General features: G+C 42.7%; 1 protein-coding gene across 3 annotated transcripts in view; it reads right to left on the reverse strand.

Annotated features, from left to right (window-relative positions):
• Positions 1–27,284, reverse strand: part of NEMF (nuclear export mediator factor) — a 132,372-nt gene that overhangs the window by 9,948 nt on the left and 95,140 nt on the right. For all 3 annotated transcript variants that reach the window (XM_030214074.1, XM_030214073.1, XM_030214075.1), the window contains 9 exons: positions 21,314–21,356; positions 19,701–19,750; positions 15,575–15,722; positions 9,805–9,882; positions 9,522–9,722; positions 8,853–8,885; positions 2,194–2,300; positions 1,744–1,787; positions 1,584–1,663 (listed from right to left, as the gene is read on the reverse strand). In XM_030214074.1, coding sequence (XP_030069934.1) covers positions 1,584–1,663; positions 1,744–1,787; positions 2,194–2,300; positions 8,853–8,885; positions 9,522–9,722; positions 9,805–9,882; positions 15,575–15,722; positions 19,701–19,750; positions 21,314–21,356 — 784 coding nt within the window. The remainder of the gene's footprint in view (positions 1–1,583; positions 1,664–1,743; positions 1,788–2,193; positions 2,301–8,852; positions 8,886–9,521; positions 9,723–9,804; positions 9,883–15,574; positions 15,723–19,700; positions 19,751–21,313; positions 21,357–27,284) is intronic.

The following is a 27,284-nucleotide window of genomic DNA, read 5'->3' on the forward strand; positions in this document are numbered from 1 at the left end:
TCAGTACAAAAGAAAATGTGTTTTGTTTTTGTTTCTCCAGTGTTGCAGTATATGCTGAGCTTAACTTCTTGAGGTTCTCAGTTCAATTTTTGTCTTCATATTTCTATCTCTAATTTGGAATCCCTTGTTCTAGATTTGACGAGGGTCTGTGTCTTATGTGTGACTGAGGTGTGATATTTGTTTGTGTTGAGATCTGTAGCAGTCCCACTTGTTCTGTTTTACTTGTATAGACGGTTTGGTGTTTTAGGGTCTAGTGTAATATCTGTAGTGCTGCCTATTCATAGGTTACTCCTGGGGGCATTCTGCGCAATGCAGAATTCTGTGATTGCCTTGCAGAATTCTGCACAGGGAACAGAAGGGAACAAACCATTTGTCAGGTTTCTGATCCCTCTCCTCTTGAGGCACACTCCCACAGACTGCTCATACAAATCCCACCTCCCCCTCCCAGATCATGTGGCGTAAGGAAGAAACAAGCGGCTGTGCATAGGACCACTTCCTCCTCCTCCTCTGCTGGCCTGGGGCCAACTGCTGTATAGAATCCCACGTGGTTCAAATAAGCAGTGGGCCCAGTCCAACAGAAGAGGAGGAAGTGGTCTGATGTCCAGTTGCTTATTTCTTCCTTATGCCACATTATCTGGAAGGAAAACACAGTAATGTAGAGGCAAGGACAGAAAGAATACAAAGAGGTAGGAGTTGGGGGCTGAGGGGAGAGAAAGAACTAGGAGGAAGAGAAAGCTGGGGGAAGGGGTTCAGACTAAATCAGAGTGGGGAGGGTGGAAGCTGAAGCTAAGTTGGCATGAGAGAGAACTGGGCAAGATGGAACCTAGAGAATGATATCACTTGTGAGGAACAAGCTGGGGGAGTGGTTAGGTCTTATGATTGGAGAAATTCTGCACAAAAAAAATTACAAATAAAGATGCAGAATTTTAAAATATTGTGCACAGAATTCCCAACATTTGTGTGTGGAATTTTTCATTTTGCGCCAAATTTCCCCAGGAGTAATAGGTAGAGTTCTCGCTGTTCGAATCATACTATTAGTGCTACTGTTGAATGCTAAATATAGTTGAGTAGATTTTCTTTAGGTTTTGGAGGTTAAATAAAGCATATTCCTGCAATAGTCTCCAGCCAAGGACTAAAGGAGAGATATAAAATATTAAACGGGAAGTAAAGTCTTACGATTTCCTCACCATTTAAGATAAACTCTGCTGCTGTAGGGAGAGACGGGAGTGAGTTGGGCTTTGGCACTGCTTGCTGTGCATGCCGAGTCTCAGTCCGGAGACCTCTACTATCCTGTGTGAGGCTTCCTGGGGGAAATACAAGTGCCACTGCCCCTCACCACCTTCTTGTAAATAGTTACATTTTTAATGACTATTTGGAAGATGGATATAAGACAGGGAAAAAATAAATCTGCAGGTAGTTGTGAATGAAGGCTCATGGATGGAGCTGCAAGCCCAAAGAAACTGCCTGCACCCCTTTCCTCCCTCCTCCCCCAAACGATATGGAAGAAATCAAGCTGAAAATGCCAGTTTTGGGTATCTAGGTTGAAACCAGTGGTGCTGCTTAGAAGGTAGGTGACTGCTTACTTTAACACTTCGAAATAAATCTTTCTCCCTTGTAAAAGCTTCTTTGGAATGCATGAAACTATTCAAGGCTGTTTTAGCAGCTGCAAAATAAATAAGACCATATTAGTAAGTCATTAACTGAAAACAGCTAACAATTTTATTGAAAAGCATCATAACATACCTTTTCCTTTCTTCTGAGTTCCTGGAGTGAGTTTCACTTTGTATCTATAAAATAAATCAATCAAATACTCTGTTTAAAACACACTGAAAACAGAAAAAGTGATACTTCACCCAACAACTGGAGATTTCAGCCAGGACAGAATGGAAATGGGGACATTCCTACCATCTGAAAAATGGAAAGGGGTATATCTTGGAAAGCTTTCAGCATCTGTTTTGTATTGCATTTGCTCATGCCTAAAGGAGCTCTCAGGGATGGCAGGTTCATTTACAATTTGTTGCTGGGAAGTAGGTGTTGAGAGCAAGGAATACTGCAGTATACAGAATAGAAACAGCAGCTGATCCCCTTCTCCTGCACTCAAGCAGATTTTGTTTTGCAATGCATTAAACTTCCAGCTACTGCTGCAAAACAGTTATTGGAAATTCTGAAAATACCTGAGAATCAGCAACATACTTATAATTTGTCATGGCAGTATACGGTGCACAGACTGGTACCGAGAAGAGAAGTACATCGTCCACGTGTGGCTGGCCTGTCAAAGAGTCCAGGAGGCTCTGCTCATCCTAGGATTGCACACCAAAGCAAGACAAGAGGTGAAAGCCATGTTGAAATCTGGACTTCCTAGCGGTTTTCAACTCTGACTTTATTGAACCTTATCAGACTCAATGCTATAGTACTTTTGTTAACAAGTTAGATCCACACAATAACAATGAAAAGATCGGTCCAATTCCATCATAACATTTCAGCTAAGCACACTGGTCTTCTTTAAACAAACATAACAATGACTAGCCCAATCTGACACACTGACTTCACAAACTCGAATTATTGTATGTTGGCGTTTGCTTCACATTCATTTACTGCTGTTTGTAATGGCTTAATTCTCATGGTGCTGAACGCTGTAATTTTCAGACACATTCATTGACCTTTAACTTTTATTTTATTTTTTATTACATTTGTACCCGCGCTTTCCCACTCATGGCAGGCTCAATGCGGCTTACATATTATATACAGGTACTTATTTGTACCTGGGGCAATGGAAGGTTAAGTGACTTGCCCAGAGTCACAAGGAGCTGCCTGTGCCTGCAGTGGGAATCGAACCCAGTTCCCCAGGACCAAAATCCACTACTCTAACCACTAGGCCACTCCTCCAGGCACCCCCTGTACACCAGGTAAGAGAGACACTCGTGTCCAACAAGTGACATCTCTGCATGGTGGCCCCTCCTGCATGCAGCAGTCCTCTCAAAGCTTTCCCTATTAATCTTTCCTGGAGTCCCTCCAGACCAGTCCAGACACATGGGTACACATTCTCCTGCCAGTAGATGGAGACTGAGAACTACTAGCTTATGACACCATCTTATAAGTATCTTGTCCAGCACTCTGCCAGCCAATACTTACTTTAAACAGGAACAAGGACCTCCCCCCTCCCTGAACCAAAGAATATCAGCAAAGAGTAATAATTAACTCAAACAACGTGGAAAAGTGGAGATAATGGCAAAGAATGAGCCTAGGGTCTGCCACGAGAAAAGGAGAAATGACCTGCTTTTCAAGACCAACCACCAACCGGGTGGGTTTGGACTGGTCTGGAGGGATTCACGACAAGAAATTAGCAAGTAAAATCTAATTTCCCTTTCCTCATCGTCCCTCCAGAACAGACTAAAAGCATGGGACTTACCAAAAGCAATCCAGCTGACAACACATTTGCTCCAAAGCACACATCCTGCTTAGCCTTAACATCTAATCTACAGTGTCATACAAAGGAAAGCAAAGAGGCCCAGGTAGCCAATCTACTAATTTCCTGTAGCAGAATCAATCTTTTACACCCAAGACAAAGCCTCACTCTAAGTTGAAGAGGCCATCAGGAATGGAGGCACCAGATGACCATGAATGATACTGTATTTGCTGATACTATGGTCTCCTAAATCCTTTGCGTGACCTTTGCCTTAGAGGCTGTTCCCCCCTTCCTGGCCCATCCAAACAATACAATCAATTGGCCCAAACTCCAGAACTCTTCAGTTCTCTTAAAATAACAGAGTAGCATTCATCCCACATTTGCAAATGTTTCATATCCTCATCCCCTGCCATTTTTTTTAAACGGCACAGAAATTGACTGATTGATGTGGAACAAAGACCCAACCTAGGGCAGGAAGGAAGGAACCATTCAGATGACTACCTTCTCCTAAGAAGGAACCAAGAAAAGCTCCCAACAAGACAATGCCAACAACTCTGAAATTCTCCTAGCCGAACAAATGGCTACCGAAATATATCTTCAACATGACATCCTTCAGAGAGATCTCCTTAACAGCTCAAATGGTGTTCACATTAGAGCCGATAGGACCTGGTTCAAGTTCCACAAGGGTACCCACTGGATGCCTTGGGGGCCTCAGCAGCTTCATCCTTCCTTAGAAAACATGCTGGATGTGTCCCCAAAGCTCTACCTGTGCCTTCAGGGAAGCATGAGCCAACTCTTTATCCAAACCTATAAAAAATCCAAAATCTCCCAGGTGCACGCCTGCAAAAGTATCATCTGCCAGTCAAGACACCACATCTTGAAGATCTACCATACCTGGATGTATGCTAACGATGCTGAAGTCTTTATGGAAGGCAAAAGGATAGCTATGACCCAAGAGGAGTATCCTCTTTTGCAAAACCTCACCTCTCAAGAGCTATGCAGTAAAACAGAACAGAAATGTGTCTTGCAACTGGTTCGGTCTAAACCAAACAGAGTTTTCTCACTGGACAGAGCTAGCAGTCCTCCATTTTCAACTTCATTAGATCCACATACCTTGGTCTCCGAGGCCAATCTGAAGTCACCAGAATAACTCAACTCAGATGGCTCTCAATCTTCTGAATTACTTTGTCCAGCAATGGCCAAGACAGAAACATGTAAAACAGACTAGCCTTTGGCTAAACCGCATCTATTACTACCAATTGACGCTCAATTGGCAGGAATGAAGAACATATGAACTTTCACAATCATTGTCTTTCTCAACCTATCAGTGGACTTTGATTTAGTTGATTACCAGTTTCTAAGGATAAATGATACTGGATTAATCGGAAAATGTTACATTGGTTCCAATCATTTTTGAAGGAAAAACCATTTTATGTTTACATTCTTCACACTCATCTCCAGCATGTGATTTAACTTGAGGAGTTCCCCAAGATTCCATGTTGTCTCCATTACTATTGTATTCCTCAGTCCCTTTGCATTGTTAATCCAAGAATCAGGGGTGCATGCTCATCTGTATGCATATGGAATTCAATTAGCTTCATTGTAAACCCCATTATATCAGATCTTCATATATTAAACACCTGTCTGGAGAAAGTGGCCAACTAGTTAAATGATCACTAATTAAATCCTTCAAAATCTAAGGCCTTGTGGATAAGTAACTGCGGTATAATTCCATCTATTTTGCCCTAAATTCTTGGACAGAATTTGATGCTTGTTTCCACCTTAAAGATATTCTACCTTAGAAACCCAAGTATCTTTTGAATCACATATCTTTTCAGTATCCTGAAATTGCTTTGGGGCTGATCAGATCTCTTAGATCTATCTTAGATAGACCTTCCATGCATAAACGTGTGCATACCCTGATGATAAGTAGACTAGACTACAATACGTGATTACAAGACTTCAATCCATCCAAAACGTAGATATTAGGGTTGTCACTGGTGTTAAGCATTTCCACAGGATCACTCCACTTTTAAAAGAAAGTACATTAATTACCATGTAAATTTCGAATGCAATTTAAGTTACTAACTTTAACCCACAAAGTTCCTTATACAGGATAGCTACAATATCTAGCAAACTTTCTCATTCCTTACTGCCTCTTAAGGTCATTAAGATCTCAAAATCAAAACCACTTGGTTATTCCTTTATTATCTACAGCAAGACTGGACTTCACACAGGGGACTGCATTTTTTTAAAACTAGCTCCAGCTCTATGGAATTCCCTTCCAGCTCATTTCTGTCTAGAGACTAATTTAAGAGGGATCTGAAGACATATTACTTTACATTAGCATTTTATGCCATCAGATCAATAGATTGTACCTCCACACTCCCTCACTTCATGGAAGAATATTTTTCTTGTAGTTTTAAATTATTTTATTTTGAGTAGGTTACATTTTAATCCTGCCACAGTTACACCACTCCTCAAAAAACCTTCATTGGACCCTACCTATCACCCCATCTCCCTCCTCCCTTTCCTATCCAAGATCTAGTAGCGCTATAGAAATGATAAGTAGTAGTAGTAGTACTTGAATGTGCTGTTCACCGCTGTTGTCTTGGCTTGATTTCATCTTAAGCTATTCTTGATCCACTTCAATCTGGCTTTCGTCCTCTCATTGAACTGAAACAGCCCTTGCTAAAGTCTCCAGTGACCTGTTCCTGGCCAGATCCAAACGTCTCTATTCTATCCTCATCCTACTCAATCTATCTGCTGCTTTTGACACTGTTGATCACTGCCTACTCCTAGATACGCTGTCCTCTCTTGGATTTCAGGGCTCTGTTTTTTCCTGGTTTTCTTCTTATCTCGCCCATTGCACTTTTAGTGTGTACTTTGGTGGATCCTCCTCCACTTCTATTCCACTATCAGTCAACCTAGTGCAGCCATCTTTGCATCTGCAGTACCAACAGACCGTGGATATGCTTGAACAGCGGCGTCCACACTGACTACAATGCAAACTTTGCTTTCCTGGGGGAACCATGCACAGTTGCAGCCTGACTTCCTGCCTGCTGTATGCACATGGTTTTCACACCTTGCAGTACATGTGGGCCCAAACAACTGTGTACCCTCCCCTTAGGGACTTCTTCTCCTCTGGCTACCAATCAAGCTTGCACACCAGGCCCTGCACGACTCAGGATCCTCAGTGCACATCCTTTCTCTATTTTCTTTTGGCTTGTGGCCTGCCCAACAAGTAGGAGAGGGGGGACAAGGCACAGGGAGCCATTCCCTTGCAGACACTGTACCAAATAGAGGATCCTCATCTGGGGAGACCCAGGCCAGCCAAGTGTAGCACCCTCAGACTACTGATGTAGCACTGCTAGTCTTAGTCTCTTTCCTCTCAGGGTTCCACATTGAATCCAGTGGTTTCCTCTTTTTCCTTCTTGCCCCCTCCCTCCACTCAAAAACAAAATGGCCTACCTGACCAGATCAGGACTGCAGAGAATAGCTCACCTACCACCTGCTGGAGACAGAGAAAATGCTGGCTGGGAGAGGGCTGCACAGGATACTTATAAGGTCATGTCATAAGACAGTAGTTCTCAGTCTCCACCTGCTAGTAGCAGAGAATAAACCCACACATCTGGACAGGTCTGGAGTGACAATAGAGAATCATGATGATTCAGAAGACTCCTCTGCAATGGAACTTTAATAACATTCTTCCATCTCTTGTGAAACTTCCAATCAAGCCCATGGTCATGTTCCTAAACCACACAAATAGCCATAAGAGAAATCCTTACAAAAACTTGACTAAAATGGTATGGTAGCCATGTTAGTCCACTTGATTGTAAATGAGTTCTTTCTCACTATCTGAAGAAAATCCATCAGAAAGCTACAAAGATGTTTGTTTCCTTCAATCCCAACCGACTGGGTATTCCAGTGGCAAAATAGCTTTTATATGATTTTATCTAGCAATTTCATAAAGTAAAATTATGTGCTAGTTTATTTTTATCTAATGTTTATTTGTAACTGTTTTACATTTAATCTAGATGTTTATTATAAACTGCAATGAACGGTTCTTAAACCAGTTTTGCAGTAAATATGAGCTTTCAAATAAATAGATAGACAACCAGCTAATTGGCTAGCAACCTGTATCCATTTCTGTTATGAACAGACTGCAGCTCCTCTAACCAAGTCAATCAAACCCCATCAAATCAGAACCAGTTTGACTACTGTAGCTCCTGAAATACCTCCACTTCGCATTACTGCCTGGACCAGTGCTTTCGCTCAAACAGTACTAACAACCAGTCTTTGTGAACTGTGCTCCTCTCGCTTCATCATCATCTCAGGCTGCTCCTCACAAGGAAAATTAACTCATTCAAGACAGTACCCTAAAAGAGCCTCTATACAGCAGAGTGGCCTGAGCTTGGGATTCACCTGTGTCCCAGATTACATTCTGCTTGTTGATGGTAGCAGGATTAATCAACCACATGATCTCTCCTGCCTCCCAGAGAGCTACAATCCTCTTGAACTATGGAACAGAGAGACTGAAGGGATTGCTGAATGTGGGAAAGGCAATGCAAGCTCAGAAGTTTATCAGCTCTAAGCTCTGGGAGATCTGTCCTCTCCCAGTGTCATGCAATGATGTCACCCACATGTGCCCGATTAATCCTGCTGTATACACAGTATACACTTGCTACAGGTATGCAATTTAGCTTTACCATAAGTGGATAAGATCAATAAACACACTGCAATGGTACCATTTGGCCACACCACCAGAATGATGGACCTAAGGCTTCATAGCTTGGCAATTGTTAGCAGAGAGGGGCACAGAACAGCTCTTTCTTGGATGAGGCTTCCCTTCTAGCCCTGGGCAAACCTGGTTTAGGCAACTGCAGGAAGTGAGGAGGGACTCAACCTCACCACCCCCACCCCCTAATATTGAGCCATGACGGTCAGCATATTTGCTAGATGCTGTGGTTAAAGAGAAAATGGATATTCAGAGCTGATATCCGGATACTGGCCAGCGCTAAATATTGGGAACAGTGCTAACTGGGGATGCTTTCTGGTTGGCAGTGATATTCAGACTACTAACCAAATAAAGATAGGATAGCCTTTTTGCTGTTCAATCTTTATCCAGTTAGGATCTGGTTAGCAGTCTGAATATCACAGAATGTATAACTCATGCACCATCCAAGCTTTTCTCATGGACCGCTCAGGCATGGTCCAAATAGTATAGGGTGGTCTAAGGAAATATCCAGTGACTCTGTTCAGTTAGTGGTACTGAATATTCCTCTTAGTGGCACTTACTCAATTAGCTGTGCCTGTTGGCCAGATAAAGTGCCTTTGAACATTGGCTCCGATAAGTAAATATGGCCATAATATTTTCTAGAATAACGGCATTTCTAGAATGTCTCAGCATTCTACTTTTTATTACAAACCAGGAGAGAAATCTCACCTCTGTTGCCTGCTGATCTTGATCCTGTTCATCCTGCTCGAAATATGTAAAATAAAATTGATAATAAAATATATTTCACTATAAAATAAAATTGATAATAGTATTATCCAGGCTAGCAAGTGTGAAATAAATGGAGCAGAAATGATTGGACTATATTCCACTGCAAATCACCCCATATTGCCCTGCACCTCTACCTCCCACTCCCCACTTCCAGAAGCCAAAGGTAGAAAGAAAAAAAAACCCCTTGCAGTCCTCCCACCTGCCCAGGGCAGGATTAATGCTTAGGTAACAAAGGCATGTACCTAGGGCTCCAAATTCTGAAGGTGCCCAAATACTGGGTCTTGGGACTTCCCCCAACTCCCCAACCTCTGAGAGACTTCCCTCCCCACAGACCCTCTTCCTGTGGGTGCTACAATCTTAAATCCAGACCTGCACCCCACCTGAGCCCAGCTCCCTTCCTAGATATGAAGAAGGAACTCTTAAGAGGAAGACATATTTTTATTGAATTTTGGTAATTCAGCACACACTAAAGGGCCTGCTATCATCTAGCTCTCAGCGCTGAGCTTGCACTAACCAGATGAATTTACCAAGAAAATCCTGAACACCCTAAGATCTAAAGTAGAGTTGCAGCAGCAGGAAACCCAGCTATGGTCTGCCTACAGCGCTCACCTTCTCATCCTGCTGATCTTCCAGTGCTATTTCCTGTACATCGCGGCTTAATACATCTACTGAGGAGCCAACTTCCTTCTTGGCACTTTCACTGGCATTTGCATTGCTTCGGAATTTGGGAGGCTGTTTCTTCGGCGCTTCTTCTTTTAGCTTTCCCTTTTTCCCTTTCTTCCCCTTGTCTTCCTTGTTTGAGCCTGCAGACTAAAATACACGTCAAAAATCCAATGTTCTTATAAACAGAGCACAAAAAAGGTCTTGGTATTCCCCAGTATTTCATACTTACGCCCAGCAGCTTCATGATAAGCTCTCGATCTTCTTTGTCCTGATCTTTGTACTTTTCTTTCACTTTTTTCAGTTTACTCTGTCAACAAGAAAAATCTCTGTGAATCAATTGAAGCCCAAAAGTATGAAGGTATCTAGACGTTAAACCATTTATATTGAACCTATGTCCGATATGCCATTCAGATACATTTAGGGCTAGATTTACTAAAGTGTGTTGGCATGCACTCACAAGCATTATGTGATGAAATGGGACCTCGTTACTAACAATGAATGTTTACATCATTAGCATGCGTTAATGCAGTAACGCACTTCAGAAAATCTAGCCCTCAATTATTTTAGCCATTGTCATTCTTCAGTGTGGCATGTGTGGTCTCAAACATTCATGTGCATCATCCTCCTTGGAAGAGTCTTACACTGAGTCAGTAAAGATAAGAACCTCGTTTTCTCCATGACCAGCATTGACTGCAAAACTCTGTCTTCTCCTTAGGTATCTGTAAACTGTTTGCTGGGTAAGCTTTAGACATATTTTGGTGTGTCTTCTTAGAGAACCAGCAAACTAACCAGCACTTCATCAACATTAAATCTTTTTATGGTTATTGGCAGCAATTAGTGGAAACATCCAAATATGCAAAACCAAAAAGCATGAGAGCCTTTTTCAAAATGATTCATGTGCATAAAATGCATTTTATCATTTTAATCAGCTGTTTTTATAAATACGGCTAAAAGTGAATGGGATGTTCTACAGCATGTGTACTTTTAGCTGCACTGAGAGAAGGTCTTTCTAGGGTGTGTTAGGATGGGAAGCTGTAGTGTGTGCATAATAGAAAGCGACACAGTAACGGTGAAAGCGAAGTTGCTTATCTGTAACGTAAGTTCTCCATGGACAGCAGGATAAGTCAGCCACACATATGGGTTAACATCATCTGAACGCTGCAGACTGGACCCTCTCTCCCAAAGCCCAAAAGCTCTCTATGCATGTGCGAATGCTCCCTCCCTAGCAATAGGTGGGAAAATGTGGGATACAAATGTGACAAATAATAATAATAACTAATGCCCCTCCCTCCTCAGTCTGTTCTATAGCTAAGGGTAACTTCAATGTGAGGGGAGATGAAGGGGTTGTGTGGCTGATTTATCCTGCTGTCCATGGAGAACCAATGTTACAGGTAAGCAACTTCACTTTCTCCATGGACAAGCAGGAAATAATAGCTTTACCAGACAGCCCTTCAGCAATATCGCAATAACCTCTTTGTGGATGATACCAAATCTGCAATAGGGCAGACACCCCTGATGGTGTGGATAACGTAAGGAAGGTCTTAGTGGAGGAATGGTCAGGAATTTGGCAGCTTAGATTTAATGCTAAAAAAACGCAGGGTCATGCATTTGGGCTGCAAAAACCTGAGGGAACGGTACACTTTAGGAGATGAAGAACTTTTGTGCATGGAAGAGGAGTGGGATTTGAGTGTGATCGTATGCGATGATCTTAAGGTGGCCAAACAGGTAGAAAAGGCAATGGCGAAAGCTAGAAGGATGCTTTGGTGCATAGAGAGAGGAATGGCCAGTACGAAAAAGGAGGTGATGATGTCTCTATATAAGACTCTGGTGAGACCTCATATAGAATATTGTGTAGAATTCTGGAGACTGCACCTTCAAAAAGATACAAACAGGATGGAGTCGGTCCAGAGGGTGGCTACTAAAATGGTCATGGTCTTTGTCATAAAGTGTATGGGGACAGACTTAAAGATCTCAGTATTATTATTTATTATTATTTATTGCATTTGTATCCCACATTTTCCCACCTATTTACGGGTTCAGTGTGGCTTACAATACATTGTGAGTCATGGAATTACATTGGTTACAATATGGTTATGGGTTATATTGAGAAGAGTTATGGGAAGACAGTCGAAGTCATACATGTTTTGGGAAAACAAGTCAAAGTCAAACATAGTTTGGGAATGGAACAGTAGAATGTAACAATGGGGAAGAGATCGGCGATAGAACAATGGCGAGAGAACATTAGGGTATAACAGTTCCATCTGTGGGTAGGGTTTTAAGTGTGGTGAGATTAAGAGGAAGAGAGATCAGAAGAGAGTGTATTGCCCTATATCTGTTAATGCGTAAGGACTTCATATGTTTTGATTCTTGCCATAGCTTTTCTCGAAGAGGTGAGTTTTCAATAGTTTGCGGAAGTGGGTTATTTCATAGATCATTTTCAGGTTGCGTGGTAGTGTATTCCAGAATTTCGTGCTTGTGTAAGAGAAGGTTGAGGCATGCATTGCTTTGTATTTTATGCCTTTGCACTTAGGGAAGTGGAGATTGAGGAAAGTTCGGGATGATCTTTTGGCATTTCTGGGTGGCAGGTCTATTAAGTCAGACATGTATGCAGGGGCCTCACCATGAATGATCTTGTGGACCAAGGTACATACTTTAAAGGTGATTCGTTCCCTGAGTGGGAGCCAGTGCAGTTTCTCACGTAAGGGTTTTGCACTTTCGTATTTTGGTTTTCCGAAGATGAGTCTGGCTGCTGTATTCTGGGCTGTTTGAAGTTTCCTCAGTATTTGTTCTTTGCAGCCTGCGTATAGTGAGTTGCAGTAGTCCAGATGACTGAGTACGAGTGATTGCACTAGGCTGCGGAAGACAGATCTTGGAAAGAATGGTTTTATTCTTTTCAGTTTCCACATGGAGTAGAACATCTTTTTGGTTGTGTTGTTCGCGTGAGTTTCGAGTGTTAGGTGGCGGTCGATAGTGACTCCAAGGAGTTTTAGAGTTTCTGAGATTGGCAGATTTAGTTTAGGTGTGGTAATAGCGGTGAATGTATACTTTGGAAGAAAGGCAGGAGAGTGGAGATACGATAGACATTTAAATACTTATGTAGCATAAATGCACAGGAGGCAAGTCTCTTTCAAGGAAGCTCTGGAATGAGGGGGCACAGGATGAAGATGAAAGGGGGTAGACTCAGAAGTAACCTGAGGAAATACTTCTTCACAGAAAGGGTGGTGAATTTGTGGAACGGCCTCCCAGTGGAAGTGGTGGAGATAAAAACAGTATCTGAATTCAAGAGAGCTTGGGACAAGTACATAGGATTTCTAAGGGAGTGGTAGGGTGAACAGATGGTATGGATAGGCAGACTGGATAAATCATATGGTCTTTATCTGCCTACATTTTTTCTCTGTTTACTGTACCCAACTGTACACACCACTACAATAGCTCTTACGTCTGTAGGTGTCACCTATAATTATTTATTTATTTAGATTTTGCTCCCACCTTTTTCAATAGTAGCTCAAGGTGTGTTACATTCAGGTACACTGAGTATGTGTGAGTACAATAGGTTTTGGAGGGCTCACACTTTACACCACAAGTGTAACAGTTAGAGTGGGATATGGGCCTAGGTCCCCTTCTCTACAGCGCACTGCATCGACGACTAGGCTACTCCAGGGACTTGCTTGCTGCTCTAATAGGACTGGTTGTAACATCTGAGGCTGTCATAGAGCATGGTATGTACTGTTTCTTTCATATCTTTGGAGGGTGGGGCGGGAGGGGGTCAGTGACCACTGGAGGAGTAAGGGGGGGTCATGCCTTATTCCCTCCAGTGGTCACTTGGTCATCTAGGACACCTTTTTGTGACTTAGTCATGATTGAAACAGGTCTACACCAAACCATCTAACTTTTAGCTCTGGACATTTTAGTTTTGTTCCATTATGGTAGAAAAACATTCAAGCTTTGGGAATGCCCAAATCCCACCCTCAACACCACCCCCCCTTGTGATCTGGATGCACTGCATACAAACTGCATAAAAAATATCTTAAACATCTGCCTCTTTGTGCTGCTTTTTGGATGTTTTCCCTGTTTTGCAAATGAGCTCTTAATTATTCCAAAATGATGGTCTCTCTCTAGTATCTGAAGAGGAGAAGGGACTTGGCTAACAGACTCTGGGATTTCTCTTTTTACATTGAAATATGATGAAAGACTGCTCAATGCCACAGATGATGGCAATGTTTTATTATATTATGTTATATTATGGTGTATTTGTACACTGCCTTTCTTAGACATAGTCCAATCCACAGTGATTTACAAAACATAACAAAATACAATATCAAAGCTCAATTCATATACACAAATACCCAGTATTTCTAAGGATGACATTATTACTGCTGTCCTGGGACATAGCAGTAACATTTCTGTGAAAGCTTTATTTTAAAGTTCTGCTAAATATATTTCACTTAAAACTATATTTCAAGTATTGGGGGGAGGGCTGGGATTAGGGGGTATTTTGGTATCTCTGGTAGATGATATGCATTTACCATATTATTTCTTCCTGTTTGATACTAATACACATACTTAAATATTAAGTTAAAAAACAAACAAACTATATTTCAATGTGAGTTTTAAACTCAGTGTGACGTAATAGGGGAGTTATGTCTGTGACTTCTTATGAGAATGTATGACATATTTGTTCTCCAGTGCATTTCCTTTGTTTGGCTAGCAGATGGTGACTTTATTTTGTAAAGCTGCTGGAAGTGACAGTTTTTTCCCGCTTCAGCTGTGAGAAAATCTTTAATCTCAGTATGGGAGCACAGAGGTAAACATCTCTGTCCTAAGGCCCCAGGCACTGACAAAGGAGTCGACATTCGGATGCCCGTTTAAATCACCTGTCGCTAACCAAACTGCAGATATTCAGCACCATCAAAGTGGGGAGTGCCACTATCGCCTCTGACCGGCCCCCAAAAAAGAGGGCTGGTTGGTGCAAGAGGTAGCGGCAGCCATTTTCAGGAAGATGCCTCTAGGGGCAGGAGCGAGGGGGATACACTCCTGCCCCCGACGCCCCGTTGGATCACCAGGGAGGTCAGGTAGGACCTGGGGGAGGGTCCTATCCTGACTGGGAGGTGGGCGGACCAGAGCTACCTGGGATGGGGGCAGTATGCAGTGGAGCTGCCTGGGGGGGGGGGAGGGCAATGTTGTTAGGGGATGTGCTGCCACGGGAGAGAGAAAATACATTTTTATTAATGCGGGTCCCTGCCCGATATTCAGTTGGGGCCCACATAACTTTCTTACGCAGGCTTGGCTGAATATCGGCCAGGCCTGCATAAGCTCCAGCAGCCTGCCCACCCAAAATTATACCCCGAAATTCAGTGCCAGTGCCCAGACATGGCCTGGCACTGAATATTGGAGCATAATTTAGCCGGTGATGAATGTTTTAAAAAACGCTGACTGCTCCTGGCTGAATATTGGGGGGATAGTGTTTAGACGCTTAACCCTCCATTGCCCCAGGTACAAATAAGTACCTGTATATAATATGTAAGCCGCATTGAACCTGCTATGAGTGGGAAAGTGCGAAGTACAAATGTAACAAAAAAAATATATATTGATCCTTATCAGTTACCTGTTATTGCCTGTTACTTTTCCATCTATTTTATATGGTTCACTGTTCTGATTCTGTGACAACAAACCTTGTTAGTTTTTTGGCTCTGTTGTCCTGGACTAAGAATCCTGGTGGTTTGTGTGTTGGGTTTGTGGGTGCTTTCCAGGAACTGTGGGACCCCTGAGAGTGTGGAAATAACTTGAGAGTGGGAGACTCGCCCAGAGGCAAATGGTAAGCAGTGCTGAGGGCAGATCCTCCAGGTGGCCGCATGGTTAACCTCAAGCGGGTGCCAGGCATTTCGTGACAGTATCTATGAATGTATAGAAAATCTCTGTATGTCCCAATAAATGGTATAGAAGTACAAGTATAACACTACCCCAGAGGTGCTGGGTTGATTAGGTGAAATGAACTGTACCTTCTGCCCTCGTTTCAGGGGCTGCTGAGCGGAGGCACTCTTGGTCCTATCCTGAAGTGCTGTTGGTAGCCCTTCACATCTTTCTTCCTTATCCTCTATGGTGTCACGATCTTCCAGGTCATTCTGCTGCTTCTTTTTCTTCATTTCTCTAACAAAACACACAAAGAAATAAACACGGTTTCTCATAAGCTTTATTCATACATATTTATTAATATAAAGAAGTCAAAATACAAAATGGCTGATTTAGCAATGGTTTGCTCCAGTGTGAAAAACTGCCCCAGCTTTATTAATAAAAGTATTTCACGAGAGTAATCGAAGATCATAACTTAGGAAGAGATGCTGCGTTGAGATCTCCTAGATTTTTCCTCTTACCATTTCAATCATGTGCTTCCTGTGCTGAAAAGGGGACGCACAAGGGCATCATCTGAGAAAGACCCTCCACAACCTAAGGGGTACCACTTTTGCATCAGACATCCATACTGAAGCTACTACTTGCTGTGGCAGCTTGGAATGCATCAGTTGTGATCCCCCTGCTGGCCTGGAATGAATGACCAGCTGAAGCATTAAACTTCTGAGTCTTGACGTTCTAGTTCCCCCCTATACCTCCAGACCACGTAATACCTCAAGAATAGCAGGCACTGTCAGAGGAGGGAATGAACCTTCAAGAGGGAGATGTTCTGAAAGACATCAGGGAGATTAGCATCGTGGGAGCCATGGCTTCAAGGAGATCTCAAAGTTTAAGTGGAAATGTTGGGAAGGCTTTCTGATGAAATGGAAGTAGCTGCTCCTGTGATATTTTTAGAGCCAGCAATGTGGAGAAGGTACTTCTGCTTCGCAAGCAGTAATCAGGGCTATAATTTCATTGAACAATCCTCTTTCCTTGGTTAGATCTTCAGTTATTAAGATGGATTCCATATGGAACAGCATGGCTGGGATGCATAAAATGTTTTCTTCATTTGCAACTTTTAACTTTGGATTGTAGGAGCAAAACAGGCACTACACTAAAGCACTATTCTACAATATGAGCCTGATTTTCTACAGACTTTGGCCATTTCAGTTTCCATGCTGAGGTTTGTTCCTACAAAAGGCCTCAAGTACACTGCTGACACATCAAGGTTAACCGAGGCAAAACAACTGTTCACAACAACTTTACGGTGCTGGGGACCTTCATGGACAAGAAGAAAACATCCAAGGCAGCAGGAGCCGGGTCCTTGGGCCCCCAAAGACACAACATTGGAAAACCCCAGCCTTTGTTATTCTAATCAGTATGGCACCAAACCCAGAGGAAATGGTATAAGACCCCCTTCCAAGAAGCTGTTATCAGCTGGCTGTTATCTTGGGCAATTCACACAAGAGCTGCTTATCAGCTGGCTCCGAGCTAGCTACATGATGAAGGCTTGTTAATCTGTGGCATCAACTGTCTGCATGCTCTTGCCCAGCTGGGAAGAGCTTACCTGCTGACCATCCTGAGTTCTTGCTGCTGCCTTGCCTGCAACAGCTCCCTGACTACTTCTGTATCCTGTGTTCGTGATTGGGTGAGAGTGTACCATCTGTCAGGTTGAACTGCTTCCTTCTTAGTGCTTAGGGTGTCAGGTGTCCTCTAAGTTTTGGACTAGGAGTAGTGTGCGTTATCTTTGCCTTAATAGGTAACTCTGCATAAGATCTGATTACATTATATTTGCTGCCATTATCTTTAATAAAACAGCAGTCCTATTTTTCTAATACCTAAGCCTTGTGTCCTTTCCTCTCAGTGTTTATAATTTGGACTGTTCTGAATTTGGATTACATGAGTGGGAAGTTTGTGATCTAATCTCAGAGTGCTACATTACCATTATTTGTTATGGGGCCCTTTTACTAAGGTGCACTGAAAAATGGGCTGCTCTAGTGTAGGCACATGTTTTGGGCATGCGCAGATCCATTTTTCAGCGCGCCTTTAAGAAAAGGCCTTTTTAAAAAATTTTGCTGAAAACAGACGTGCAGCAAAATAAAAATTGGCGCACGTTCATTTTCGGTCAGCCATTAACTTAGCGGTAAGGTCTCACGCGTTAACTGTGCAGTAATCGTCTACGCGCGTAGAATGACAATTACCACCCAGTTTCTGGTGCGAGTAGTGGACGCGCGTCAAAAATGAAATTACCGCAAGGGCCAGGCGGTAGCTCCAAATTGATGAGCGTTGGGCACGTGTAGGCAGCCTATGCGGCTTAGTAAAAGGGCCTCTTTATTTGTACTTCCCTCTCTTTGCCAGTCCTCTAATGAAGTACGGTATTGTGTTTAGTCCCCACAGGATATTTATTCTAAAGTTTACAGTCTCAAGATTTAAAATCTATGACTGTCCATTAGGTGTCAAAAACTGGAACAGGCCTTCTTGCAAATAAAAGCAGTGCAAACAGGATTGATCCAAGATGAAATAGTAATCTATTGACAGAAAATGTGAAAAATTATCTTAAGTCTTTGAATTTCTGAACTTTCTAAAGTGGCCCTCTTATCCCTCTTGGAACTCTTTCATAAGTCCCTTAAAGGGAAATTGAAAATACCAGAAGACACAATATTTTCCCAATGGGGGGGGGGGGGGGGGGAAACCATCTGTGCTCTTGAGTGGAGGTGTAAGTATGGGTGAATAGGATCATTCTCCTGACAGTCTAGATGCTTGTGATTTTGAAAAGCTTCAGAAGAAGTGGATGGGAGAGCGATGTTGCTGGTCACCTTTGTTTTTCCACAAGATGGAGAAGCTGTTTTCAGACTGTACTTTAGGAATTGTTTGGAATTACTTATGGATTCACACTTTTCCTGATTTATCTCAAGAGATGCAGGCTGAAGAAAGAAGTTCCTTGAGATGGTATTCTCTTTCAATTTCCTTGTCAATGTATAAAGAGTTGTCAAGGTGTTAAATATGTCTTCTTTTCAACCCACTTAATTATGGGTTTTCTTGGATAGTAAGCATTCTAAGAGGACCGGTTAAGTTCCAGAGTTGGGATTTTTGAACTAATTGTGATGTGTATGATAATTGGTGCTAATTATATATATATATATATATATATATATATATATATATATATATATATATATTACATTTTATATATTTAATTTCTTATATACTACCTACCATCCTGAAAGCTATGAAAGGGGAGCACATTCAGGTACAGTGAGTTTTTTTTCTGTCCTTACAGGGCTCAAAATCTAAGGGGTCCTTTTACTAAAGCTTAGTGCACACTAATGGACAACCTGCATTTAGCGTGCGCTAAGGTTTAGTAAAATGAAGCAAATTGGTGAAGCAACACTACCCCTTGGCTGAATCCATGCTGACTCTGTCACATTAAACCATGTTTGTTCTAAACATCTCATTCTGCACACAGGACTTCTGAGAAACAAAGAAACAATATGAAATCAACATTCCCAAAGTTTGAACAGTTGTCTTTGGGGAGCCACCACATCGCCGACCATCAGCTTCACAGACACCCAACCTTAATGTCCCCTCCAAATACCAAGACCTTAATTTTTGTTGTGCATTAAGAACCAAAAAACTATTGTGGCACCAAATCACCATTCCAGACACTGACTGACTACCAGCAAAATATCATCTGGCCGTGACTCCAATAGGAACACAATCTGCATGCATCTACATAAGAAAAAAATGTACAAAAAAAAAGTCAAACCAAACACCTAAGGGGTGAAGCCCCTGGGGCGAAAAGCATCTTGGTCATTGTGCAATGGTGATTCCTACTGGCAGGACACATTACAAAGCCAAGTTCCAGAAGAAGCTGAGCTAGATGGACAGAAGGATGCTTTCAAATAAGGGGGGGGGGGGGACCCAGGGTAGATATGAATGGAGGCTGAAACCAAAATAGCCCAATACAGGCTGCTACTGACTGAGTTGAAAGCACAGACAACCAGGAGGAAATTGCGAGACCAAAGCACAATTTAACAAAACTGCTCTGTGTAACAGGTTTCTTTGAAACAGAATTACCAGGATGGAATTCTTTTAATTCTTAAATTAGTCTCACATTTGCTTATAAATATTTTACATAAATGCACTATTAACACAGAGAAGAGTCAATCCATTTACAAGAAAGTCAGAGGAAGACTTTAATATTTCATCTGGAGGAACAGGGCTAAGAATATGTCTCACCTTCTCTCCTTGGCTGATAAATACTTTCGGCCACCTGCTTTGTTTTCACTCTAATGGAAACACAAGTTAATAGTCTTAACAACATCCAGTTAATATCTTCAGGACATAGTAGCTTTGCATAACAAATGAAAAGAAACAAGTAGAGAAAGAATGCTGAACATAGCTCATGGAATTCTTTCCAACCCCTCAGTGCCCACATGTATGTGTGTGTGTGTGAGTGTGTGTGTGTGTGCAGTAGGAGTAATAGTTGGGGAGGGAGCAACTTCTGAAAAAAACTGAAAATTTTGTCTAAAGTTATCATCATCTACCTTAACAGTTCATGACTCTTGTTTGTCTCTTGTCAAGGTATCTTAATGAAAACATTACTTCATTTGCTAAAGCAAGTAACATAACTTCATTTGCTAAAGCAAGTAACATAACTGTCCAGGTTCCCTGTTTCACTTCAACTGTTGCTACAAAATAATATTAAACCATTTAACTGGAGGTTTGCCAGCTCTTGGATATGACACATGAACTCACTCAGTATAAATTAATTTACCATACTTACAAATCCAAATGTTTTTCCACTGTCTCTATCAGGTAGTGGTGCAGTTGTGGGGAAGATTGTTTTTTGGGAGTAAGAACAATTTACAGGGTGGTGGGCCAGTCACAGGGGGTATTTTTGTGGAGTGGTGGGTTAGTTATAGGGATAGTTTCTGGGGTGAGGCTGTTGCAGGAGGTAGTTTTTGGGGGGAAGGCAGTTTGTGGGGTGATGGGGCAGTTACAGAGGTAGTTTTTGGGGAGGGGCAGTTTGTGGGGTGGTGCAGCAGTTGGGGGTAGTTCTGGACGGTTAGGTTACTTTGCCAGATGGCTGAGCAGTTGCAAGGTGCTAGGGCAATTGCAGGGCATAGATTTTTGAAGTGGGGAAGACTGAAGGGAGATGGTGCAGTTGTGGGGTTTGTGGGGGTGGTGAAAGACTTGCGGAATAATTTTTGGGGTGGAGGGCAGTTGCAGAGGGTACCTTGGGGGGAGGCAATTTGTGGGGTAGAGATCAGGGCTAAAGCAGGTTGAGAGGTATTCCCTAACTACTACGTTTCACTGTCTATATGTGTGTACGTTACACAAGCTGGGACTCTTTCTGACATAGATATGCACTGGGCTAACTTTTGGAGAGCTCATTTCTCTGGCTCCTTTGGTCTGATTTAGTCCATTTTTTAACTTGTTATATCTTTTTACCAGTTTTTGCCACATGTCACGTTTCATCCCATGAAGATGAAACAAAAAAGTGAGGAGAATGGATGAGGATACCAACTGTTTTATATTTATTCACTTAAAAAATTACATGTGCATAACAGCGAATAAATAAATATAAAACAGTTGGTATCCTCATCCATTCTCCTCACTTTTTTGTTTCATCTTCACGGTGTCGTGAGGATTTTTTACCTCCTTTTTTGCCTTCGTTACGTTTCATCCCATTCCATTTTCAGAGAATTAATTTGCCCCAGACAGGCATATATTCTTGATTTTTTGTAAAATTCTTTCCAACTTTGAGTGGGTTGGAAAGAATAAAAAGGCGTAAAACTGGTTTGGTTTAAATTTATTCTACCTATAAAATCAGACTCCATGCACCTCACCTGCTTAGATGTTGGCTCCTTCAGAACGGTTGTCTGGAAAGATCTGTGAAGAGATGAAAGAAACAAATAGAAGCAAACCTTCTCTAAGTCATAAGTAACACACTAATCTCTGCAGGTTGGGATCTGGATCGTGACCATGAGAGCCACAATCACAGGCTCCTTTTCAGTGCTTATTCTCTCAGACTCAATGGAACCTTGCCAAAAAGCTAAATACCTGTGAAGGAGACTTCTGTAGTAGCAACCCCGTCTGAAATGAATTTGTCTCTGTAGAGTCGGGCTGCAGAAAAACTACTAACTATGCTACCACAAAATAAACAATGGATTAGAGACCAAATGAATTTCAGTTTCGGCACCAAATTTCTACTTTGGTTTCTGTGCTGAATCTGACCTGAAATCTGTATTCAGTCCTCTTTCAGTTTTGGCTGAAATGGCTAGTATGTTTTTGGCTGAAATTGAAACAGTGCTTTGTCCCTAAAACAGAAGCTGCCCCACTCCCTCTCCCCCAACGAACAAATGTAGACCCCCTCCTGGATCCCCACCCAAGCCTACCTTGTAATCATTGGTGGTCTACTGGTGTTGTCTGGGCAGGAGCGATCCCTAGTCACTCCTCACCGTGCCTTTGTCAAAAAGCAGCAGTTTTGCAGTGGAGCCGGCATGGGCAGGAGCAACTGGGGATGGGGGTGGGGGGAGAAACGAAGGGGAGTGTAGAGCTGATTGTGGCGGCTGGTTTCAGGTGAAGCCGAGCGACATTTGTTTGCATATTCGCTTTAGGCTGAAATTGAAAAAAAACTAGGGGTGGGCATTTAGAGGGGCATAATCGAACGAAAACGTCTATCTCCATGGGCGTTTATCTCCAAGAACGGGTCCGTGAAGGGGCGGACCGAACCGTATTTTGGGAAAAAATAGACGTCCATGTTTTATTCGACAATTTGTGAGCTAGGCATTTTTGTTTTTCAGCGATAATGGAAAATGAAAGCGCCCAGCTCAAAAACGAATAAATCCAAGGCATTTGTTCGTGGGAGGGGCCAGAAGTCGTAGTGCACTGGTCCCCCTCACATGCCAGGACACCAACCGGGCACCCTAGGGGGCACTGTTACAAAAAAAAAAAAAAAAAAAAAAAAGGTAAAAGAGCTCCCAGGTGCATAGCACCCTTCCCTTGTGTGTTGAGCCCCCCAAATCCCCCTCAAAACCCACCACCCACAAGTCTACACCATTACTATAGCCCTAAGGGGTGAAGGGGGGCACCTACATGTGGGTACAGTGGGTTTGGGGGGCGGTGTGGAGGGCTCCCATTTACCAGCACAAGTGTAACAGGTGGGGGATGGGCCTGGGTCTACCTGCCTGACGTCCACTGCACCCCCTAATAACTGCCGGGCAAGATGGTGGAGGCTATTATTAAGAATAAAATTGCAGAGCATATACAAAAACATGGACTGATGAGACAAAGTCAGCACGGATTTAGTGAAGGGAAGTCTTGCCTCACCAATCTAATGCATTTTTTTGAGGGGGTAAGCAAACATGTGGACAATGGGGAGCCGGTTGATATTGTATATCTGGATTTTCAGAAGGCGTTTGACAAAGTGCCGCACGAAAGACTCCTGAAGAAATTGCAGAGTCATGGAATCGGAGGTAGGGTATTATTATGGATTAAGAACTGGTTGAAAGATAGGAAGCAGAGAGTAGGATTGCGTGGCCAGTATTCTCAGTGGAGGAGGGTAGTTAGTGGGGTCCCGCAGGGGTCTGTGCTGGGTCCGTTGCTTTTTAATGTATTTATAAATGACCTAGAGATGGGAATAACTAGTGAGGTAATTAAATTCGCCGATGACACAAAATTATTCAGGGTCGTCAAGTCGCAGGAGGAATGTGAACGATTACAGGAGGACCTTGCGAGACTGGGAGAATGGGCGTGCAAGTGGCAGATGAAGTTCAATGTTGACAAGTGCAAAGTGATGCATGTGGGTAAGAGGAACCCGAATTATAGCTACGTCTTGCAAGGTTCCGCGTTAGGAGTTACGGATCAAGAAAGGGATCTGGGTGTCGTCGTCGATGATACGCTGAAACCTTCTGCTCAGTGTGCTGCTGCGGCTAGGAAAGCGAATAGAATGTTGGGTGTTATTAGGAAGGGTATGGAGTCCAGGTGTGCGGATGTTATAATGCCGTTGTATCGCTCCATGGTGCGACCGCACCTGGAGTATTGTGTTCAGTACTGGTCTCCGTATCTCAAAAAAGATATAGTAGAATTGGAAAAGGTACAGCGAAGGGCGACGAAAATGATAGTGGGGATGGGACGACTTTCCTATGAAGAGAGGCTGAGAAGGCTAGGGCTTTTCAGCTTGGAGAAGAGACGGCTGAGGGGAGATATGATAGAAGTGTATAAAATAATGAGTGGAATGGATCGGGTGGATGTGAAGCGACTGTTCACGCTATCCAAAAATACTAGGACTAGAGGGCATGAGTTGAAGCTACAGTGTGGTAAATTTAAAACGAATCGGAGAAAATTTTTCTTCACCCAACGTGTAATTAGACTCTGGAATTCGTTGCCGGAGAACGTGGTACGGGCGGTTAGCTTGACGGAGTTTAAAAAGGGGTTAGATAGATTCCTAAAGGACAAGTCCATAGACCGCTATTAAATGGACTTGGAAAAATTCCGCATTTTTAGGTATAACTTGTCTGGAATGTTTTTACGTTTGGGGAGCGTGCCAGGTGCCCTTGACCTGGATTGGCCACTGTCGGTGACAGGATGCTGGGCTAGATGGACCTTTGGTCTTTCCCAGTATGGCACTACTTATGTACTTATGTACTAATAACTGCTCCAGTGACCTGCATACTGCTGCCAGGGAGGTGGGTATGACATTTGACGGTGAACATAAAAAGTTGTGAAACAGCATATTTTTGTGGTGGGAGGGGGTTTGTGACCACTGGGGGAGTCAGGGGAGGTCATCCCCGACTCCCTCCAGTGGTCATCTGGTCGTTTAGGGCACTTTTTGGGGCCCTATTCGTGGAAAAACAGGGTACAGGAAAAGTGCCCTAAATTCTCACTAAAAACGCATATTTTTTTTCCATTATCGGCGAAAGGCGCCTATCTCTGATCGGCCGATAACCACGCCCCAGTTCCGCCTTCACCACGCCTTTGACACGCCCCCATCAACTTTGTCCGCATCCGCGACGGAGTGCAGTTGAAAACGTCCAAATTCGGCTTTCGATTATACCGCTTTATTCGTTTTTGTGAGATAAACGTCTATCTCCCGATTTGGGTCGCAATATAGGCGTTTTACTTTTTCAATTATAAGCTGGTTAGTGAACTATTAATGTGATTAATTTTTTAATCATGATTAAAATTTTTAACTCTTGTCTGTAGCCCAGCATTGCTTTCTCTCTCCTGCCTATCCTATTTCACGTTGGCATAACATAACAGAGGGAAGACATTGGCATCAGTTGCAAGTAGCATGTGGGAACTGCTGCCAAAGACCCTATGAAGAGCCAGATAAATGTTAAGATAAATGCAGTGGTGGGGGGGGGATGCTGGACTTGGACTTGTATACTGGGGGGGGGGGGGGGGGAGTCAGCAGTAGCAGAGGAGAGAAATGGGTGTCTGTGTGACAGGTTTAGAAGCAGGAGGAGAGCTGAAGGGGAAGGATGCAGCAGGAAAGGATAAAGGTAGGTACCTGTATGGAGGAAAGGGGGAGCAATGTACTGTGGGAAGGAAGTGAGTGTATGCAACTTTTCATTATATTCAGCAGATCTAAAAAATGTCTATGCAGTGAGAATTTACCAGTACCAAGCCATCCAGGTCTGACTAATCATGTGATTAAAAATTTTAATACCACGATTAATTTTGATTATTTTTCAAATTGTTGCCCGCCTCTATAATTGTGTCAAAAATTTTAGAATGCCGCTATGAGAAAACAGGAGACTACCTTGACACAGCGCACAGTGAAACATCGACCTATGTCGGTGGAATCGGGTCTCCAGTATGAACTGTATTAAAGCTGAGAAAGCTAAGTACTTTATTGAAGATTAAATTAACTAAGAAAAATAAGTGAGAATTCACTATATAACTGAAAAATAGAAAAATATGAACTCTGAAAAGATCAGTATGAGGATCGCGGTGGTGCCCCTTGAAAACTGTTTGGCTCTGTTTAGCCAATACGGAAGCACACTCGCTGATCTGATGATCCCATTGAAAGAAAATTTGCCTGATTAGATCTTTATATATTAACTAAGAATCTAATTAATGTGAAGCTGAGTATAATGAAGTAGTTGACTGATGCACTCCCTTCACCAGTTATGTTAGTATATGCCTTGTGAATACGTTGATAGTTTTCTGAGTTTAGCATTTTCTAATCTAATCTAATCTGAGGCTTCTATACCACCAAATTCCCAACAGGGTTTGTGGCAGTTAATAATCAGAAACATTCAAAATAGAATCAGCAAGCTAATTAAAAACAATTACAGTCACAGGCAGATTAAGACAATTAAAATCTAGCATCAAGTGTCATCTAACCAGTTTATATAATCAATCGTCACTCAAGTTTAGCAGAAATATATTTAGCAAATAGAAAGGTCTTAAGGCTTCTCCAAAAAGAGTATTCCGATCTTAGCTCAACAAGAGATTTCCAATGATTAGCTGCATGGAAGGGGTAAAGACTTTGGTCAATAGCAAATAGCTTTCATTGACTAAAGTAGAATGTGCAGTAAATAATAATGGTTTCCTATGTTAAAATACAGCTTAACAAATCAGCCTCTTGATGTGTACTTTGGTGGGGGGAAGAGGACATCACAGAGTTCAAGAACAAGAAGTAAAGGGAGGCTCAGAGATGGGGGTCTCACCCCATAAACCACAAAAAAATATATAGGACTTGCTCTCCACTGTGCTGGAGGTGATGTAGGGAAAGGGGAATTCTGTTTTACATATTCTGGACTTGTGGGAAAATAAAAGCATTTTGGGAGCAATGTATCCTCGCTATGGAAGAGATCCTAGACCATAAGATGAGTAGGGACCTAAAGCTTTTCCTGTTACTGGAGGGGGCCACATGATTTGTGTTAGGGCCACATGATTTGTGACTCTTGAAGTACCTGGTAGTGGCAGCACATTGTAAGACAGCTGCCTGCTGGAAGGGAGATAGAGAGCCTTTCCTTCCAGAACTTCGGCAACAGAATGAGCAATTACTGTTTGTTGAACAGACAACCATGTGGCAGGGAAAGCTTAGAGACACAGAATGCTGATAGCAAAAATACTGCACTTGGCAACAAAATCTTGGGGCTCCAAGAAGCTGGTTCTCACTCTCAAGTTACACCTAGTTTGGAAGTTTGGAGACTGAAATGTTTCAGGGGAAAAGAAGGAGGGGGAAAATAGGGGTTTTGGAGGGAGGAGGGGGTTTACGTTGTATAAACCGATATTTGAGCATTGTGTGATTTATCATTAGCATGGTCAAATCTATGATGTTTTGATTTTGTACAGTTCTGAAAAAATTAATAAAGAGCAATTTTTAAAAAAGAAGAGAGATGGGATCTCAACGATGGCGAGTAGAAAGTCAATGGTGGAGGTTGAAGGAAATGCAGTGAAGAATATGGGAAGGAAGACGGAACGATGAGTCTATTATTTCAGAATCAAGAATTGCAGGTGCACTGCCGTCAATGAAATTTGTTTATATACTACCGTGTTTCCCCGAAAATAAGACACTGTCTTATATTAATTTTTGCTCCCCAAGACGCGCTAGGTCTTATTTTCAGGGGATGTCTTATTTTTCAGGGAAACATCGGGGTCGCCCCCCCCACCCGAGGTCACCGGGCCCCCTCCTCCACCCGCCCTCCGTCGCTCCCGGCCGCAACTAACCTTAAACGCCTCCTTTCACCTTCGCACTTGCAGCAAGCAGCAGCAGGGCAGGCCACTCCTTCCTTCCGTGTCCCGCCCTCGCCTGACATAACGTCTGCGAGGGCAGGGCATGGAAGGAAGAAGAGGTCTGCCCTG

This window comes from Microcaecilia unicolor, chromosome 9 (assembly GCF_901765095.1).
Source record: "Microcaecilia unicolor chromosome 9, aMicUni1.1, whole genome shotgun sequence".
NCBI lineage: Eukaryota > Metazoa > Chordata > Amphibia > Gymnophiona > Siphonopidae > Microcaecilia > Microcaecilia unicolor.